General features: G+C 41.9%; 3 protein-coding genes across 4 annotated transcripts in view; 1 reads left to right on the plus strand and 2 right to left on the minus strand.

Moving 5' to 3' along the window:
• Positions 1-10067, minus strand: part of LOC105562359 (AN1-type zinc finger protein 5) — a 27256-nt gene extending 17189 nt beyond the window's left edge. The window contains exon 1 of the mRNA XM_012013140.1: positions 9566-10067. The gene's annotated coding sequence lies outside the window, so the exon portion shown is untranslated. The remainder of the gene's footprint in view (positions 1-9565) is intronic.
• Positions 10068-10319: 252 nt separating this feature from the next.
• Positions 10320-17840, plus strand: LOC105562360 (peregrin). Of its 2 annotated transcripts, none has more exons than XM_012013143.1 (8): positions 10320-10780; positions 12527-12803; positions 13860-14694; positions 14811-15113; positions 15556-15730; positions 15871-16289; positions 16499-16870; positions 17247-17840. In XM_012013143.1, exons 1-8 carry the CDS (start codon positions 10652-10654, stop codon positions 17425-17427), a joined length of 2691 nt encoding a protein of 896 aa, XP_011868533.1. In that variant the 5' UTR covers positions 10320-10651; the 3' UTR covers positions 17428-17840. The 2 variants fall into 2 exon arrangements, with proteins under 2 accessions (XP_011868533.1, XP_011868532.1); XM_012013142.1 differs by having other exon boundaries at positions 10321-10780; positions 13851-14694.
• A 1192-nt stretch (positions 17841-19032) lies between these two features.
• LOC105562380 (beta-ureidopropionase-like) overlaps positions 19033-19741 on the minus strand; it is a 5101-nt gene continuing 4392 nt past the window's right edge. The window contains exons 4-5 of the mRNA XM_012013172.1: positions 19728-19739; positions 19033-19389 (exon numbers count right to left, since the gene is read on the minus strand). Of these exons, the coding sequence (XP_011868562.1) occupies positions 19318-19389; positions 19728-19739 (84 nt within the window). The 3' untranslated portion in view covers positions 19033-19317. The remainder of the gene's footprint in view (positions 19390-19727; positions 19740-19741) is intronic.

The raw sequence follows: 19741 nt of genomic DNA on the forward strand, positions 1-19741 counted from the left end.
ATATTATACAAATGTTTCCGCGAACTGACAGTTTTTAGGTTAGGAAGGTGCAAAAGTGCAGAGTCACTCCAGCATCCCCTTAAAGCCGACTAATTTCAGTCGATTTTCCACCGGTCTAAATGCGCGCCGAAATCGACCGAAATTCGCCAAGTCCAACGGAATACGACGCGATAAATGCGCGTATGGAAATTAAGCCGAAGTCGGCCTAGTCTCTCTATCTTTCTCGAGAATCGAGATCCGCGCGAACACCAGCTTCGCACGCTTAATTAGTGTCAGAGAATGACCCGTAAACGCTTAAGGGCCTGAGCAGGAAGATTGTCGTAACCGTTTACGATTCTGTCGTAAGACTTAAGTCAATATCGGGAGTCAACGCACAAAGAATTGTCGTAGACGTATGTCGTATTCGTCGTATCGTTGATTTTCGATATCGACTTGCGTCTTACTATTAAATCGTAAACACTCATGACAATCTTTCTGCTCAGGCCCTAAAGGCCGAATCAGACTAGCAATTGTCGACACGGAGATTGGATTCGGATTGGCGATTGTTTTCAAGCCAATGAGAGCAAAGCAGCCGGCGGATTTAATCGACTCTCATTGGCTAGAGGGCAGTCGTCAATCCCAATCAAATCCGAGTCGGCAATTGCTAGTCTGATTCGGCCTTAAGTTTGTCCCAGTCGTAGACGTATGGTAAGGCAGAGAAAAATGCGAGTCGTGAAAGGCTATTGTATACTTACGACTTACATTTTCTCTGCCTCACGTCTACGACTAATGCCCGTTTCTACCGACGCAATTTAACTTTAATCCCGGTTCAACTTGCTTTATATCCTTTTAGTTTTTACGAATGAGAAAAAGATAACAAGTAATTTAAACCGAGATTAAAGTTAATCTGCATCGGTAGAAACGGGCATAAGACAGACCTAAGCTGGAAACACGCGAGAAGAACTTAAGCAGTAAGACTTCGGACTTCAAATTTTTAACCAATCGAAATTTTCAGCATTGCTTAAGTATCAAACTGGCTGTTTACGTTCTTAACTCTCATTGGTCATCTCCCTCATAGCGAATTCGATTGCTTGCACTAGTGCGCACCGAGTGCACACTAAGGCCAGTTTATAGTCAATTTTTATATTTAACTTTGTCTTAAATATATGTTCAAATAGTACTTAGCCAAAAAGTAATCCGTATGGATGTTAATAGATCATTTTATTGGCTACGAAATATTCCCAGAAATATTTAAGACGACTCTTAAATATAAGAATTAACTGTAAACAAGCCATAGTGCAAGCAACCGAATTCGCTATTAGTTTTACTGCTCAAGTTTCTTCGTGTGTTCTTAAGAGAGCCTTAAGCTTGTACGGATCGTTCTCTGCTATCAGCCGTAGACTCGAATGATCAACGGTCGCGACATTTAAGACAGCGAGCACGCGCCTAGAATGCGGCCCCGATACGCAAAGTCGCGACGTCGAGGAAATCTGCAAACGAGCGCGAAAACAGCGGTTCTTATACGCCGTGAAAGATTTTAGAGATTCTTTCGGACGGGCGTAGGGGGGTGGGGGCGGGAGAGGGGAGCGGCGCTGGATTCACTCTCGTCGCGGGATCACGCGCGCACGCGGAAACGACGGAGCGGAATATATCGCGTGCACGTCTGCGCGCGCATCCCGCGACGCGCGGCGCCGACGGTCCCGCATTTTTCGCGCACTCACGCCGCCGCGACCGGGGCGAGATGGATGATTCATATTCATTTCGTGCGGCTCGGACGCGGGCGCCATAGCGCCGCGTCCGCATGCGTGACAGGCAAGGACGCGTCGCCCCGCTATCGGGGCGACGTGTGCGTAAAAATTTCTAATAGCCAGCATACTTGGAAGTCCACTCGGAAAACACGAAACTGGTAACAGGAACTGGTTGACGCCAGAGAGCATCAACTGCCGATAGTCGCGGACGCTTTAAGAGATTGCCGTCGGCAGAGAGTACATTGGCAGACAGCGGCGACAATGGTAGACGTATCGGCGTGAAAAGATGTATTATAAATAATTATACAGGGTGTCTCATTTTTAATGATCCACGCAAATATCTCGAAAAATATGAAAGATACGGACAAATTCTTGATTTCTGTCAAATCAACGGGCATCATCTGTTGGTTCCACCATGAATTTATTGTCCTTGCGAGTGAAATCTGTTTGGTGGAAAAGTCATTGTTAGGTCATGCGTGTAATCGTTGCGAGAAAAGTTTTGTGAAATTGGATGTTGAAAACACGCTATCTCGTATTAGGAGCCTATCTCGGGGGGGGGGGGGACTTTCCTCTATATCATAAAGGTATTATGATACGGATGGCAAACGAATAATCGTTATTGCACTCTCGACTCGCGCAGTTTACCCTTTAATTTCCAGCCTGGTCTACAACGTGCTCTTTGCGTCTGGAAACATTCTATGCTGCAACCGATAAATACGTTTAAAAAAATGTGCGCAAGCTGATAAATTGTACATTGCACAGTCGTCCATTGTCGGCAATTTTTTCAAGCGTATTTGGCCACGCAAAATAGAGTAAGAGCCTGTCCAGGCTCTTCCATCGTAGGCTTCAACATTAAAAAAATGACCGAGGGGTGTGCTGCTAATTAATTACCCCGATATCGCTTCGGTGTCGTTAATGTTTAACGGTATTCGTCGTGGCACGTCGATAAGCTATCTTCGTTGCCCGAGTCCTAAGTGAATAAAGAGATGCCTCTTTTTTTGAATGGTCATCCCCGTGCGTCTCTACCTGCCTGACCCTCGTTCTCGGGCAGGCGTCGAACTTCACGACGACCTCGTCGCAGCTTTCATACACGCGCGCGCGTGCGTGAGCACGGAGAGTACATTGTCCTAGAGAGAGAGAGAGAGAGAGAGAGAGAGAAAAAGGGGAGAGTGAAAGAGAGAGAGACAAGTCCCTCGGACAGTCGCGCGTGCAGACGGAGCGCACTGTGCGCGCACGCGCGAGCCGCGTGTGCGTGCGAGTGCCGAGAACGTGGCGAGAGGTTAAAAGTAAAATAGTAAATCGCAGGCGATGACGACTCTGTCCGCAAGAAATGGAAAAAAAAGAGAGAACACAGATTGGTCTCGCACAGCGGAGAGTCCCTTGTTTAGAAATTTAGGCGTAAGAACATAGGCCTGGCAGGTCGGCATTTCACTTTTCTGAATGAATGCCAAGGAGAAGAACGGAGCGTGACGAATCGTTTACGAGCTGTGTTACTTATATCCGTTTCAAAATTGCGGATTTCTTTCACCCGATTTGTTGTACCCTCGTCAAGAATAGAGACGTTGCGGAACAATTGAGAGAAGAATCAAACGTTTAACTCGATCGTTGGAGATTAACCGGCGCTACGCGAAGTTACTTTCCTCTCATTTTCCTCCCCCGAAGGAAGTCGTCATGAGTTTGGCCACACCAAGCCACTGCTGAGCGTCAGGCAACAAGCTCGTCTCGTATATCGTTGCGCGTTTCGTAATACAGCACGCTTTATAGTGGAAATAGGTCACGAGGGTAGTTGTCCTTAATACGTATCGATAAATTGTTTACCGTGCACATTTCGTTCTTCGCAGCCAATTGGTTTCTACAGTTGCATTATTAATGGCCGTATCAACTAACTCGTTTAAGCTACCTTAATTCGCTCCACGTAATTTCTTTCAATTCCGATTTTCGAGACAGACGGCAAGTACCGCGACATAAGATTGAAACTGACTGTTGGTCGTCTCATTACTTTGACAGATGCCGTCGGTTCTCTGTAATACGATAATTCCGTAATAGTATACGCCCTGCATATACCGCAGCGTGTTTGTATCAATCAAGACGATCAATTGGAGAATCGGACATTCAGGGCGTGCAAATCTGCGCCTGCAATTCTCCTAATATCGCTTCTCTTTATGTATGATTTTTAGCTACGAACCAAACAGCACCCTAGTAGCACAGTGCATTGGCTAAACATTGGTCCGATGTTGATAATATTATAAATGCATTGGCCAATATTGTCCAACGTAAAGCCAATATTAGCCATGGAATAAATGTAAATATTGCACGATAATAATTATATAAAATTAGATTTATATTGGAAGTGCATTGGCCAATATTTACCAATGCAGTAAGAATATTGGTCTAATATTGATACAATATTAGACCAATATTCTTACTGCATTATAATTAATAATCTTGTAATTTGGTTGGACAGCCATTAAGTAAAAATGTTGATTCCTCTGTCGTTTCCGAGATTATAGCTTCCCTAGTAGCACAATATATTGGCGCAATAGTGGTCTAATATTGATACAATATTCTCTGCGTGTTTTTTTGCACTAAGTTAAATTGCACTAAGAAAACGGACGACGGCGAATTTTGTATACGACGTGCACGGCAGAGATGCGCAACTGTACAAAGCATAAAAGAGGCGCGCGGAAAAAAAATGTAGCTAAAAATTGTACGTGGTTAATAAATTTCAGTTGTAAAATATGGACAGCAAATATTGAGTTGTGACAGCGCCTATTGTATTAGATGCGACAGCACACCGTTTGCTGTGGTTTAGAAATTTGTAGTTATGGCAGCAAAATATTTTTAGCACATCGTGATTTGTTACGATAGCGCACATTATTTTTCAGTACGAGAATGATATAACAACAACTTTCTGTTGGTGTCTCACCTTTTGCTTTCGATTCTCAATGTTACCTCTCTCTCTCACTGTATCTCACTTTTGTAGCAGCAAATACATTATTATTAATATATAAAACAAGAAACTTGTAGTCAACCAGACTGGTATATTCCTTTATTTATTTAATACGTTTCGACCCTATTTTTGGGTCCTCTCGTGCTGCCGCCAATCAACAAACGTACGGAATAAAAAGATTTTGTTAGTTATGATGTAAAACAAAAGGAAGTAAATTAACGAACCTAAGTGAGTCAACGTTGTCCATAAGACAGAGTCAAATTATAAAAATACAAGTACATGTGAACACTGTGGATGCTGGGCTCGAACTAATTCGCAGGTACCGTCGTAGAAACAAAACAAGGTGGTATTACGACCTACCGTTTGTTGATTTGCAATATCACTTGATAAGGACCCAAAAATAGGGCCGAAACGTTGTATTAAATAAATAAAGGAATATGCCAATCTGGTTGACTACAAGTTTCTTAATTTTTAATCATCACTGATGACTGTAACTTCTTCCTTCATTATTATTATATTATTATATTCTGCGGCGATATATTAAAGCGCACGTAGCGAAGCAAGATGCAATAGACGGATCAACTTGTGGCTCGTCGAGTATATCAATCTATGGCCACAGATACAAACAGAACGCGCGAGGGCGGGGGCGGGACGGAGGAGGGAAGCGGAATTCATTATCGCTCGCGACGATTCGTTACGATGGCCATAAAAAAAAAGCTTATGAGACACGGTGAAAGAGCTTACGTCGCGACTGACGTTAACGGCGATGTAAACCACGATGCGAACAGCGCAGTCCGAAGGCGGGAGGGCACGCACCGAGGGAAGGAGGAGCCTGTATTAAACTCGTCCGGCGAGCCTTCTAATCGAGTGTATCAAAAAAATAGGCGACTCGCGCAGGATGCCCCAGCGATGTCGGCGGGAAATGTCCTAGGAAATTTCACGTTTCGCGATGGACCTGGATTCAGCGGGGGGCTACGCGGAAGGCCGCGTCCTTCGGGCCATAGTTTAACTAGTAGGTCCACTCTCCGCCACGGCGCCGGCCCCTTTGATCTTTGCGCTCCCGATCACGTGGTAATCCGCCATACGTACACGTCAAAGCCACCCTACCACACGTACAACTTTTCTCCCATTGGTCTGCCCAGAGCAATGTCGGGTGCGCAGAAGGGATCGGCGCAAGACGAAACAGATGACGGAGTGGACCTACTAGTTAAGCCAACGGCACACGATACTATTTTTCTTACTGGATTGCTTACGAGATCCAATAAGGATTCAGAGTTTTAGATCAGGTGACTTAAAGCTAACTCCTGATTGGCTCTCGTAAGCAATCCAGTAGGAAAAGTAGTATCGTGTGCCGTTGGCTTTACACTATGCTTCGGGCCTCGCTTTTAATTTCTTGGCTTGATCGGAGGTTTAACTTCTAAAGACCTGCGTCCACGATGCTGGACTTGGTCCAAGTTCCAGCATCGTGGACGCGGGCCTCAAGAAAGAATATTTGCGGTTCGACGGTTAAAATTGAAACAGAGGGAGAATTTTCGTTTTCTAAATTTCACTTTAGAAGCCCGATGCCTCTAATTTTCAGTGTTAGATAACTCCGCAACCATTTGCGCCTCGCTATGCGACTATAACCATTGCTCTTCTTAAATTAGTTCTCTACTATCTGTAGCTACACGTGTCTGTGAATATACAACAGTTGGGCTGCGTTCGGAAACATCACCCGAGTGCCTCAGTGGATTATTTTATCCTTGCTGCTCACCGAATATTAAATAAAGATAAAATGATACACGGGAACACTCGGGCGACATTTCCAAACGCAGCCTTACAGAGAACACCCTCACGCGTAAATAAAACTAAAGCATACAAATGTTGAATCAACATCTCAGAAACGTTCCATTACATTGCAATATTGCATCAATGTTACACAGTTGAAAAATTGAAGTGTTAAATTTAACAGACATCACATGTCCACACAAATTTTTGTATTAATTTAACATAATATGGATATGTTAAATGATCACACTAATACTCTGTTAATATTTTAACACAAAATAAATGCAAATCTCAAAATAATTTGAAATAAATTTGCTGTAAAATTAACATATTTTTAATGACAAAATAAATTTGTTTTAATGTAATTTTCACATTTTACAGATGTAATAAGTCAAATAACTGGTCGAAACTCTCACTTATGTTATATAGAATAAAATCAGCATTTTATTCTGTAAATTTTAACCGATAAATCTTGTTACTAATAATAAAGATCATATGTATTGTGTAAGATTGAAAAATAAGTACACATTGTGTTGTTTTAACATTTCTTTACAAGTATTTTAATAATTTTACATTTGAGGTCAATTAACGCAAGAGCGATATGTTAAATTAACACATGAATGTGTTAAACATTTAACACAAAAATTTTAACCGGCAGTTTCTTTAACAGGAAAACACAAATTTACGAACTGTGTACGAAATGTAGATTCAACGTTGAAAAGATATTGCAAAACGTCGAATGTCCGTTGAATTGTAATGTCTTGTAAACGTTACAATTCAACATTCAGAAAACATTGTTATATTGAGTGAACATTGGTCGCGTTTAGCAGAATATTTTTTACAACTGTTGGAAGATGCTGAAATTGGATTGTTCCTCTAAAACAACAATTCAATCTCAGCTCAGAAAATTTCTGACCGTTGCAAAAATATTATACACACACACACACACACATATTTCATAATTATACTTTCTTTAAGTATCTATTTGAGTATCAAAAAATAATAATTTGTTCAAGATTGTTTTAACGTTGCAGCAACATAAAGAATCAATGTACAAACATTAACCTAGATTCAACGTAGAAAAGATATTTATACTTCAACATTCAACATCGCAACAATTACACGGCGAATGAAAAGTCCCTATCAGCACGTGCCAAGTTCCGATTCGTCCGGGCAAATAGTTGATCTTTTACGGATCTTTGGCCGGACGTGTCCTCGTGATTTTTGAAAAATAAATGAAGCGCGTGCCGCGATCAAGTTATCTCGCGAAGAAGGGCCGGTTAAACAAACCCTTCCTCAACGTTGTTTCCAACACGTTTCAGCACGGTCTGGAGACCAATTTAATAGAAAAAATTATCTAAACTAAAGAAAAATTAAAAAAATAAAACTAAATAAAAAAACTCACGATAGATGCACATGTACGGTATACAAATATAAATGCTAATGCGCGAGATCTTGCGCGCGCGCGCGCGTGTGTGTGTGCACGTGTTATTCATCCATATGCAACATGCAGAAGAAAGAGAGACAGAGCCAACGCGCGTAATGACGTGGGCGCGAGCGGGGCGGGGGCGTCAAAGCCGAGCGACCGGAGTTCAGGTAAAGCGCGAGAGAGGAAGTGCCGCGGTGTAGATACGAGAAATTATTCTTGATAAGAGGAGAAAGAGAGAGAGAGAGAGAGGCCGCGGGAGAGGCGCGCGCGCGCGCGCGCTACGCTGGGAAACACACGCGGCGAGAGAGTTCCGTTCGGCCACCGAGGGCACCCGTCCGGGGGCTCTCGGCCGGAGCGGCCGCGATTCCGCGATCTTGCGACTCTCGCCGAGCCAGAAAGAAAGATTGTAAACAACGGCGAGTACTGAAACGGGGGAGGGGAGGGAATGCATCCGAAGGGACACCCGAAGGGAAGCGCATCTCGGGGCAGAGAGAGAGAGAGAGAGAGAGAGAGAAGAGAGAGAGGGGGGAGGGGGAGGGAGAGGAGAAATGGCGTAAACGTGCGGTATGCGTCACGAACCCGTTAACTGGACTGGCACTCTTTTCTTTTTTTTTTTCCCCTCTTCTTCGGCAACAGAAATGTGCATCCGCCGTCTGGACGTTGATCGAAAAAATTGAGACACGCGGCGGGTACGCAACGGATTCTCTCTCGCTAGGCAGCCACGGACGGCGTCCGACGTGCGTCCCACCTCGTGGCGCGTCGCTGCCCCGCGAGAGATAAATTAGAAGAGAGTGACGTAGAGAGGGACGTCTTCCGATATCCCGATAGATATTGTATGTACCTGCGCGCGCGCGCGGCCGGGGCCGCGTCCGACCGCGCGCGAGGGCGGAAAAAAGAAGTACCTCGTTCATTCGGAAAGCGTTTATTCGGCGAGTTCCTAACGGAATAGCACTCGTGTGACGTCTAGCGCACGCATATTCGAATCAGATCGGAGCGCTGCCATCGTGCCAGGCCGACAGTGAAAAAGAGAGGCGACGTCGAGAAAGGAGAGTTGGGGGGGGGAAGGCGGAGGGAGGGAGGGAGAGAGAGAGAGGCGTATAAAAAGAGAGCGAGGCGACGGGGAGGGGGGAGAAGAGGTTAAGAAAGAAAGAGAAGGCCTGGCCCGCACACACGCACGCAGGGAGCGCAGAGGGACGGGCGCACGGCGGCAGAGGGATGGCGCGCGGCGGCTTCCATCCTTGAATACGCACTTAGCCCGCAAATTGCGCCGTTCCTTTGTCCGTGTGTCTCCGCTCGCGGATATCGCGCGCGGCCACTTAACACGTCAACGGTCCTACGCGTCCACCGCGCCGCCGTTTCGCGGCATGGCGCAGCGCGACGGCTGGCTCCCCCCGGGCTCTCGTCGTCGTCTCCTCGATCGGGGATTGATTACGCGTGCACGTAACTCGCGCGAGGGGGCCCACGCGAGTAGGGAAAACGGAGCGCCCGCGGTGCTCCGCTCGGGGGAGAAGATTTACGGAGGAGAGAAAGAGATAGAGAGAGAGAGAGACGGCGGCGGCTCGAGGGGCACGGGGAGGAGGAGGAGAAATAATCGTCCGTCTCTCACGGCTATCCCGACCGAAAATAGTTTCGCGGCGGGTCCGCGGTGGCGGCGGAGGGCGGAGAGAGCGCGCGCGGGATTGCGACACTTACCGAAGGCTGTTGCGGTGCAGCAGGGCGCAATATGTCAGCTGACTTGACGCGCGACCGATCCCAATTCTGCGTCACTATTCCACATAATTCTCAGCGGGACATTCGGCCACTCGCGCTCGCAAATGTGTCCCGCTTCGCGGAACCGCCTGGCCCCGCTCTGCTCGCGCGTTTCACACCGTTTCACAATAACGCGCGATACGAGAGGAGGCGCGGAGAAGCGGGAAAGAGAGAGAGAGAGGCACAGGCAGAAAGAATCGAGGGGGAATTAAAAGAGGGAGAGGACGACGGAGATACGAGGCAATCACGGGGACGACTACGACTACGACTACGACGACGGCGACGACGACGACGGAGAACGAGAGTAACGGCGGCGCGACGATCCTTGCCGAGCTACTCTCTTCACACCCAACTCGCACGTCTACCACGTAGACCGCCGTATCTGCAGACACGAGAACGAATACTGCTGATGTGACTGACGTAAAGTTAGATCTCCTTCGCTCTCCCCCCCCTCCTCCCTCGTGCTCCGTCCGAGCGTAGCACTCGGGGCGCCGTACGCAGGCGAATGACCACGAGTCCGCCCGAGAGCCGGTCGCGGGTCACGCGACTCCTAGACGGGCGGACCTCGAGGCGGCCCCCGCGCTCGGGCCCGGCGCGGCGATTGGCCGGCGGCTAGGGAATCGCCGTGATCGCCCGACGTCCCCTGGCCGGCGGCCAATCAGCGCGCTCAAGTTGGCAATCGTTCGTTCAAACGCGTTCGACGCGTTGAGAGAGCCCTGGGATCACCTGGGATCCGCTGGGAGGAGGAAGAGAAGCGCGCGGTGCCGACTCTCGTCGTTTCTGCCGATCCTCGCCGACCGCTCGTGCCCTCGCGGCGACATCGGCGTCTACCCGGGGGAGATCACCGGCGAACCGAGCGTCCGTTTCCGCGTGAGACGCGACCGGCCGTCGGGATTTCCGGCTGTTGTTGGCGGTGCTGCGGCTCGACCGCGGCGGCCGGACGAGCGCGGCAGGTTAACCGAGACGACGCGCGTCGGGATACGGCGCTCCAGGTCGGATAGTACGCGAGCTCGCTAGCTGGGAACGAGGATGAACACGCCGCAGTCGAACAAGAAGAGCAAGAAGATAGGGAGGAGCAGAATGGGTGTCCTCAACGAGAGCGCGAGTCCCACGAACGCGGAGACGCTCAGCAGCCAGGAGGCGACCAAGTTTGTTTTGGTATAGACGGGCGCTTCTTGTAACCTGCCCCTTTCGACACTCGGGCCGATCTTTCATTTTCCGGTTGAAACAGTTGACCAGAAAATGAAACACCGGCCGGCAATTCTCTAGAAAACCTCGCTCCAATATCGATTTGAGTCTCGAGTCGCGAAATAGGGGGTGAGATGCCGGGATTGAGACGCCAGGTGATGGTGTAGGCTGTGATTGTATTCTGTGATATCATTCTGTTCGTAGACTGTGCGTATGGTTTGAGGTAGGAGGAGGAGGGCCACTGTTTCCATAGTACAACTGGTAGGACCACTCTCTGCCGGCCCCTTTAATCTTTGCGGTCCCGAGCACGGACACCCGGGCAGGATCCAGCGATTTGTGTGTAAACGTACTCGTCAAAGCCACACTACTGCGCATACAATTTTTCTCTCTTTGGTCTGCCCAGAACAATGTTTGATGTGCAGAGGAGATCGACGCAAAACGAAACAAACGGCGGAGTGGACATACTAGTTGTACTACGCTATTTCCGACGTCTGTTAAATCTAACCGACCGTTAACTTGCAATTTCTATTGGCGGTTCTGGCTAGCAGTCCATTCCGACTGGCTGTTCTGAAAAGTTAACAGACGTTGGAGATAGTGGGAGTCTGGAAAAGTCGCTCGAGCAGGTCGGTCGGAGTAGCGCGATTGCGACTTAGGCCGGTATTCATAGTCGATTCTTATTTCAAAATCATCTTGAGTGTTGTCTTAAGAAGCTAATACGGCTCTGCGATTGGTTAAGAACACATTAAGAGTATACTTAAGATGATCTTAAATATAAGAACGGACTATGAATACCGGCCTTAGAGTGACGAGACCGAGCCGGAAGGGAGGAATTTGTTTGCCATAATTTTTTCTGTTCTCTCAATATTGATTCAAGTGCATTTCTTTTTTTCTGAACTTGTTGGCGGCCGTATTCTTCTTTGAAAGAAGACGAAGAAGTTGGAAATAGTGGCCTTTGTAGCTAAGTACTTGACGTAAACCAAGTCCCGCTTCTTGACTATGTGCTGAAGCGAACGAACAAATTCAAAACTTGGAAATCGTGGGCCGGACGGATAAATTCGATCGGTTTCAATTATTGCTTAATTGACTGTTTTAATTGTAAATATATATGTATTCTGTTCCGACTGCTTTCCTTTTAGGAGACACGAATCGACAAAAACACACGTTAGCACACTCGAGCACAGTTTGTCACAGTTAAACAGAAATTCAAAGTTGAGAGAATCCTTTTGAAAAGAGATTCTGTCGAAATGCTGCGTTCTTCGGTCAAAAACACACTCTGACTCCCGAGCAGAACCGAAGAGCGAGTTTGAATCAAATTCTAAATGAAAAGAGACTTATGTTGATTTGTGTCGACTGTGTTCCCTGAGGTCTGATCTACAGTGTACTCTTTGCGTCTGAAATATTCTATTTTGTAGCGAATAAGTGCGATTAAAAAACTTGTGCAAGTTGATAAATTGTACATCACACACTGTACAGTCGTACATTATCGACAAATGTTTTAGGCGGTTTGATTTGCTTACATAAAACAGAATATTTCTAGGCGCAAAGAGCACGTTGTAGCTCGGGCTGAAAATAATACTTTCACAGCAGTAAAAGAGTAACATGCAATTTTTGAATGTTATATTAATAACATTTTTAAATACTTTTTTAACAACTCTCGAATAACCGTTCATGGAATGAATTGTGTTGATAATACGACATACATCTTGACATTTAAAGGTAAACCCCATAGGAGAAGATGGAAATAAGTCAATTAAGCTGGCTATCTCGGATGCAATTCCCATAATTTCCATGGATGCGAGTATGTCCGATGAGAAGGTGCAGAAAAGTAACGCGGCGTCACAGGAAAAGGAGAAGGAAGACAAGAACATTCTCAACTCTTTACCTATTGCCACAGTTAAGGAAATAGAAGGCTACGAGGGTCAACTAGGAGTAGCTGAGTCACTTCCGAATTCTTATATTAGATTTATGGAGCGCAGCGGCGAGGAGCTAGATGGTAAAGTATATTTTCCGACTTGTATAATGCTACAATGTAGAGGCCTGTATCCACGATGCTAGAACTTAGCCCAACTTGGACCCAAGTTGGGCCAAGTTCCAGCATGTTGGACGCAGGCCTTAACAGTAGTCACAATGTTCAAGTATCGTTTGAAACTCCTGGGCTCTCCTATTCACTGCAACCACATTGGATTGATAGCGGAAGCGAAAAACCATAGCATAAAAGTATAGCATTTTTGCGACACGCATTAAAATAAGTGCTTTTCACAAAAATAATGTTCGTAATCGAGTAGAGTAGACTTACAAAATATTTTAAAAAATCATTTCGATAGATGACTCCCGTCCCTCCTTCAGTAACTCAATAAATAACTCCTATGTGTAGTTAAATTGTGCCTAATGGACAAAAGCAAAGTGTTCGACAATTACCGAATTGAAACGCCACGGCAATTAGTTTATATGTGAAAACTTTGCACTAAATAATACCTTTTTAACTTGTTAAAAGGCATGTATGCATACATACATTTTGCGTCAATATACGAAATGAGATTCTTATTTGAATCAAGTTACCACGCAGACTTGGCAATCGAGTACTCGGGAGCTTTAATTATTATAATGTATTGCATTGCTTTCATCATTAATGATAATATATAAAGGAAAGTCCCTCCATTATGAGATCGGCTTCTAGTATGAGATAACAGGTTTTCCAACACCCAAATTTAATCACAAATCTTTTTTCGCAACGATTAAACAATCTAACAATGAATTTTCCACTAAACAGATTTCACTTCAAGGGTAATAAATTCATGGTGGAATCATCAGATGTTGCCTATTAATTGAACAGAAACCGTGCTATCTCAAATTAGAAGCCTATCTTATAATAGCAGACTTTTCTCTACTAAAAAAGTTCTTAATGGTCACATTTTGTGTATACACATATTAAATTGTAAAACTGCCAAATTCTTACGTTGATATGAACATTGGTTTCATTTATATTGTTATTATGTGAAAAGTAAACTCAAAGGTAAAGTTTAAGATGTCGTTTTGACAGGAGAGGTAGAATATGATTTAGATGAGGAAGACACCGCGTGGCTATCTATTGTGAATGAAAGAAGACTGGCTTCTGGATTAACGCCCGCATTAGAGCCTGATACGTTTGAGCTGTTGATGGACAGACTGGAGAAAGAGTCGTATTTCCAGCAGCAAAGTAACGGCGGCGGTGGCGTTGCCGCGGACGAAGACGCCGTCTGTTGCATTTGCATGGACGGAGAATGTCAGAACAGTAATGCAATCCTGTTTTGCGACATGTGCAATCTGGCTGTTCATCAAGATTGTTACGGTGTACCATACATACCCGAGGGCCAATGGTTGTGCAGAAGGTGTCTACAGAGTCCGTCCAGAGCGGTAGATTGTGTCCTTTGTCCGAACAGGGGTGGCGCCTTCAAACAGACTGATCGCCCCGCGACATGGGCTCACGTAGTATGCGCTCTATGGATACCAGAAGTGAGATTCGCTAACACGGTGTTTTTGGAGCCCATCGACAGTATAGAAAGCATACCGCAGGCTCGTTGGAAGCTCACGTGCTGCGTGTGCAAGCGCAAGGGAGCCGGCGCGTGTATTCAGTGTCACAAGAGCAATTGTTACGCGGCATTCCATGTGACTTGTGCTCAACAAGCTGGCCTGTGTATGCGTATGAGAACGGTGCAGCCTGCCAACGGTGAGCCGATGCTGGTGCAAAAGACAGCTTATTGCGAAACACATACACCTATCGATTATCAGCCGTCCACGAATCCTGTGGACGCGCGAAGGAGAGCGATAGCAAACAAGAAAAGTTCCTCAGCGCCTGTTATTTCCATTCCCACCATACCACCTGAAAGGATCAGAGAAATTGCCAGGTAAGAAAATTATCACTCACGTGTCGTACTGACGGTGATATAGACGCAGACGCAGCTCATATAATAAAGCAATATTTTTATGATTGGATTTATACATGTTGCTTTATTTTAATTAGTTTGGCGGAAGGAATACCAAAGAGAAGTCAATTGATACAACGTCTCATTGCCTATTGGACACTGAAGCGGCAATACAGAAATGGCGTTCCACTTCTCAGAAGATTGCAAAGTTCCCATCCACAATCTAGACCACCCCCGCTCGGAGACCATCCCTCTTTGCCTACGCATGATAGTGAAGTGCCAGTGGAAATGTTTCATCAGCTTAAATTCTGGCAGAGTCTACGCCAAGATTTAGAACGCGCGCGATTGCTATGTGAATTAGTACGAAAGCGTGAAAAATTGAAGAAAGAACTATTCAAAGTGTTAGTATACTCGCAACAGATTTTAATTAATATAGATATCGTATTTCTTAAATATTTACTAATAAAATATTATAATAGGAAACTGTGGATCTGCTTTAGAAAAACTTGACTTGGATCTTTAATCCTCATCGGACGTTTATTTCAAAACTAATCTCATGTTAGGGTCAACTTGACACTGCAGATAACTCGAAACACCGATTAAAGTTTTAGCTGTAAAATTTGGAAAAAGATTTATATTGTACTTTAATGTATTCTAATACCATTATTAGGTCACAGTGGCAAAAATTAACATTTTGGATTACACTCAAATGAATTTCAAGAAAGGGTCAAAATAATCCTAATGTCCGATGAGAGTTAAATTCTTTGGAATTTTATAATGCCAATTTCTAAGATAAAAAATAAATCTTTGAAAGATATTAATTTTGAGAAAAATTTATTGCAGGAAGGAAAAGTCTTTATGGCTCCAATTGCGGCCATTGGAAAGTGTTTTGCGTGCATTGCTAGAAGCTATAAAAGCAAAAGACGTAAATGATGTATTTGGACAACCAGTTAACATCAAAGAAGTTCCAGATTACCTTGATATAGTCTCACATCCTATGGATCTCTCTACAATGCAGGTAATTATTTTATATTACATATATTTTAGTTTATACATTTATAAATTATATATAAAATATACTTATACTTGTAAAGTTTTATGAATCTATCATCTGGTCAAAATATAATCCATAATTTTGTATCACATTTTTTATTACAGACAAAATTAGAAAAGCAAGACTATGACTCCATTGGAACTTTTGAGTCTGATTTCAATTTAATGGTGAACAATTGTCTGGCATATAATCGCAAAGATACAATGTTTTATCGAGCAGGAATGAAAATGAAGGAACAAGGTGGAATTTTGATAGAACAGATTCGCAAAGATTATCCTGAGCTTGATCCAGTCTCTGAATCCGACCAAGTCGGCTCTAAATCTAGAAAGAGAGAAAGATCGAATCGCAATCGCGTGGAAACGGAAGCGCAGTCGAATGAGAAGGAAATTGGTGGAGGTGGTGTAAATAGAAGAACAGCGGTGTTGTTCACTCGTAAAGCTAGAGCGCGTAATGCTAAAAGTGGCCAAATGTTTCTTCCAGAGGAGGATAAAAAGAAGCAAAGTGATAGTTTTAAAATATATCGGTAATCACCGAAGTTTTATACATAATATATAATTGTTTAAATATTTATAAACATTTATATAAAGTGTATGTATCTATAAAATATCTAATGTAATTAAACGAAGTAAGAATACAAATTAAAACATTTTCTGAATGATGCTTTTATGGCTATAATGATATACTAATAATATTCGTGCTACAAAAAGTTGCATACACGATTAATATTTTCAGGAGTGGCGCACTGGATAGCGATATAGGTGAGGGAGAAAGCCAATCGTCGAGCTGTAGTAGTTGCCCCACGAGTAGATCCACTACTCCTGATTTAGAAGAAGAGAAGCAACGACAAGAGATTGCTGATACAAAAAAAGAAACCGAAAGCAAGCAAACGAGTGCTGGTAGCGGTTTAGAAGCTTTGCAACTCGTATGGGCTAAGTGCCGTGGATATCCTTGGTATCCAGCCCTTATCATTGATCCTAGTACACCCCGAGGTACTATACATAAAGGAGTACCGATTCCAGCACCGCCTGACGATGTTCTGGCGCTTGCAGACAATTATAAAGAGCCGGTCTTTCTTGTGCTTTTCTTTGACACAAAACGCACATGGTAACAATCTTTAATTCTTAATGTAGGAATAAATTCGGTTATAGAGATATTTAGTTGCACCTTTTTAATGACGGTTGAAACATTTTCAAACATTTTTTAATTGGAAACAAATCTTTATAGAATAATTTTAGTTTTTAATAAGAAAAACCATTCTATTTATTATACATGCGTACAAACGTTTTACATAAATATTCATATGAATGTAGTATCTACGTAAAATATGATACGACAAAATTGTTAACTGCATGAAAAGATAATCTCGAAATAGGAAAATACAGATTTTCTACAATTGTGCATAAAAATTAATATTTTTCAATTTTATAAAAGCAAACATGGATAATTGAATGGTAAAAATGTTCAATTTAATACTTTTCAGGCAATGGCTACCAGGTGAGAAATTAGAAAAACTTGGAGTATCGCAGGAAGTTGACGAAGCAAAATTGATCGAATCGCGTAAACCTGCGGATAGAAAAGCCGTGAAGAAAGCTTATCAAGAAGCTTTACATTATCGTAAACAAACACATAACGCAGTATTAGACAATACGTCAACTGGATAAGCGTTGTAAATATAAAATATAGTATTGTAGAACGTGTAAGCCATCTGAAAAGCTTTTACTTAAATAATTATAAAACATAAAATAAAATATATAATTAAATATGCACATATACAAAATATGTAATCTAAAAAAACAGTGAATAATTTCAGTCATTGATTAAATATTGAAATAATTTTGCTAGATAATATCAAGATGTAATTGAAAGTTTCACACTACAATGTTACACGATATTTTAAACTGTAATTGGTTACAATTGTGCGGTTATCTTCAAAAAATTAAAATTGACACTTAATGTAAGTTTCAAAAAGTCTTTTCTATTTCTAACACATGTATTACATTCTACAATAGATAATATTTAATTTAAAATAAGAAGATAATAATACAATTGTAATTGATATATGTATATGTGGTTTTTGAATTTATTAATTTTTGTAAAACATTTAGTATACATATATTACAAGTCCATTGATTTATCAATATTATTCAACATAATAATGGTGTCTCAGCATCAATATTATTAACAAGTTATATGTATGTACATATTTCTATCGATTATTGTATAAAATTTCGTTATTGTATAAAACCGAAAAACCGTATATAATTGATATCTTGTATATAATTTTTTATTCTTGATTTGACTAGTACTAAATTAATTGTATATGTCACGACAGGTGGCATTCAGGAATCAACATTAGACTGTTTATTGCGATGAATATTTTCATATGCTTCGGTGGCCGAATTGGTTAAAACGCCCGCCTAGTGAGAGCGAGGTCCAGGTTTAAACTCTGGCTGAGCTAATATTTTTCGCAATAAATTTAAAATATGGAATATTTTGACACTAACACCCGTCACGGCTCTTAGTCCTTTATTCCTTCGAATTTGTGTTTATCACATTTGTATAGAAAGAGATCGATAGGATGTGATGCTATGTCAAGATAATCTGAAACTTTGATATTAACTGGTTGTCCAAATACATCATTTATATCTTTTGCTTTTATAGCTTCTAGCAATGCACGCAAAACACTTCAACGGCCGCAATTGGAGCCATAAAGACTTTTCCTTCCTGCAATGAATTTTTCTAAAAATTAATATTTTTCAAAGATTTATTTTTTACCTTATAAATTGGCATTATAAAATTCCAAAGAATTTAACCCTCATCGGACATTAGGATTATTTTTACCTTTTCTTGAAATTCTTTTGACTGTAATCCAAAATGTTTATTTTTATCACTGTAATCTAATAATGGTATTAGAATAATGTTAAAACACATTTTACTAATGTTTTTTTGTATAAAAATGTCGAATATTGATCATTATCGAAATATATCATTAATTTAGTATTAATCAAATCGAGGATTAAAAGCAAAGAGGTTACATCTGAGGATAGATTAAATATTAATATTGTGTAAAATGCTATTGTGATTTAATACAATTTTTATATCAATGTAAATTTTATACAAAATTTGCAAATTTGGTACAATTTATATAAAGTTTACAAATATTAAATTGCACAACAAAATCAAATTATATATAATTTTCTTTTGATGAAATTTATATATGTATATGAATTTTGTTATAACAGACATATGGAATAAATAGTAAAGCATTTATGTTATAGAAAAGTTTTTATTCCAAGGTTTTTTGCACTCTTGATCCTCGATGTGTGTAATGGATATATCTTAAACCTTGGCTACGTACATTGTGTGAAGTGCATAATGTACTATTGAATTGAATCTTATTATTTTAAATATGAAAGTTAATCACATAGTAGTAAAACTGTTTTACAAGTTTATCACACAATGTTACAAATGTGAGTGTCAAAAAGTTACAATTAGCGTATTAATTTAATTATGAACTTTGTAAAATCCGCGTCAGTACAATTGTTTTTTTGTTAATTTTTACCATCTCGTTTGGAAACATATTCAGCAAGTTCTTTAGCATACATGTCGAGTCTTTGGGTCATCTGAAAAAAAATTTATAAGACAAAACAGAATTTATACATATATTTCATAATTTTTGGACGAGGTATGATCATTTTATTAATAGAAGATTGTTAATATATTCGATAAGACATAATAGTTGCCAATTACATTTCAATAAAAGGCATACAACTTTCTTTTCCTCATTTTAAATAATGCACACTTTTTAATAAATTAATCTATAAATTTTTATTATGTAAGCTAATTTCCCTTGATTCACAAGTTAGTGTGTGTATGTGTGTGTAATGACAAACTTGGTTCCATTATAATTTCATATATTATTTCATACGCGACGAATAATCAGAAAATATGAAATGCTCACCCTATATCCCCAGG

This window comes from Vollenhovia emeryi, unplaced genomic scaffold (assembly GCF_000949405.1).
Source record: "Vollenhovia emeryi isolate VEMERY1.0 unplaced genomic scaffold, V.emery_V1.0 DF939190.1, whole genome shotgun sequence".
NCBI classification, from domain to species: Eukaryota; Metazoa; Arthropoda; class Insecta; order Hymenoptera; family Formicidae; genus Vollenhovia; species Vollenhovia emeryi.

Bases quoted from the DNA above. Each gene is read 5' to 3' on its own strand.
- LOC105562360 (XM_012013142.1), top strand. From the start codon at position 10,652: ATGAACACGCCGCAGTCGAACAAGAAGAGCAAGAAGATAGGGAGGAGC. The intron at 12,804-13,850 runs GTAAAGTATATT...TCGTTTTGACAG, and splicing joins CAGCGGCGAGGAGCTAGATG to GAGAGGTAGAATATGATTTA. The intron at 16,871-17,246 runs GTAACAATCTTT...AATACTTTTCAG, and splicing joins TTTGACACAAAACGCACATG to GCAATGGCTACCAGGTGAGA.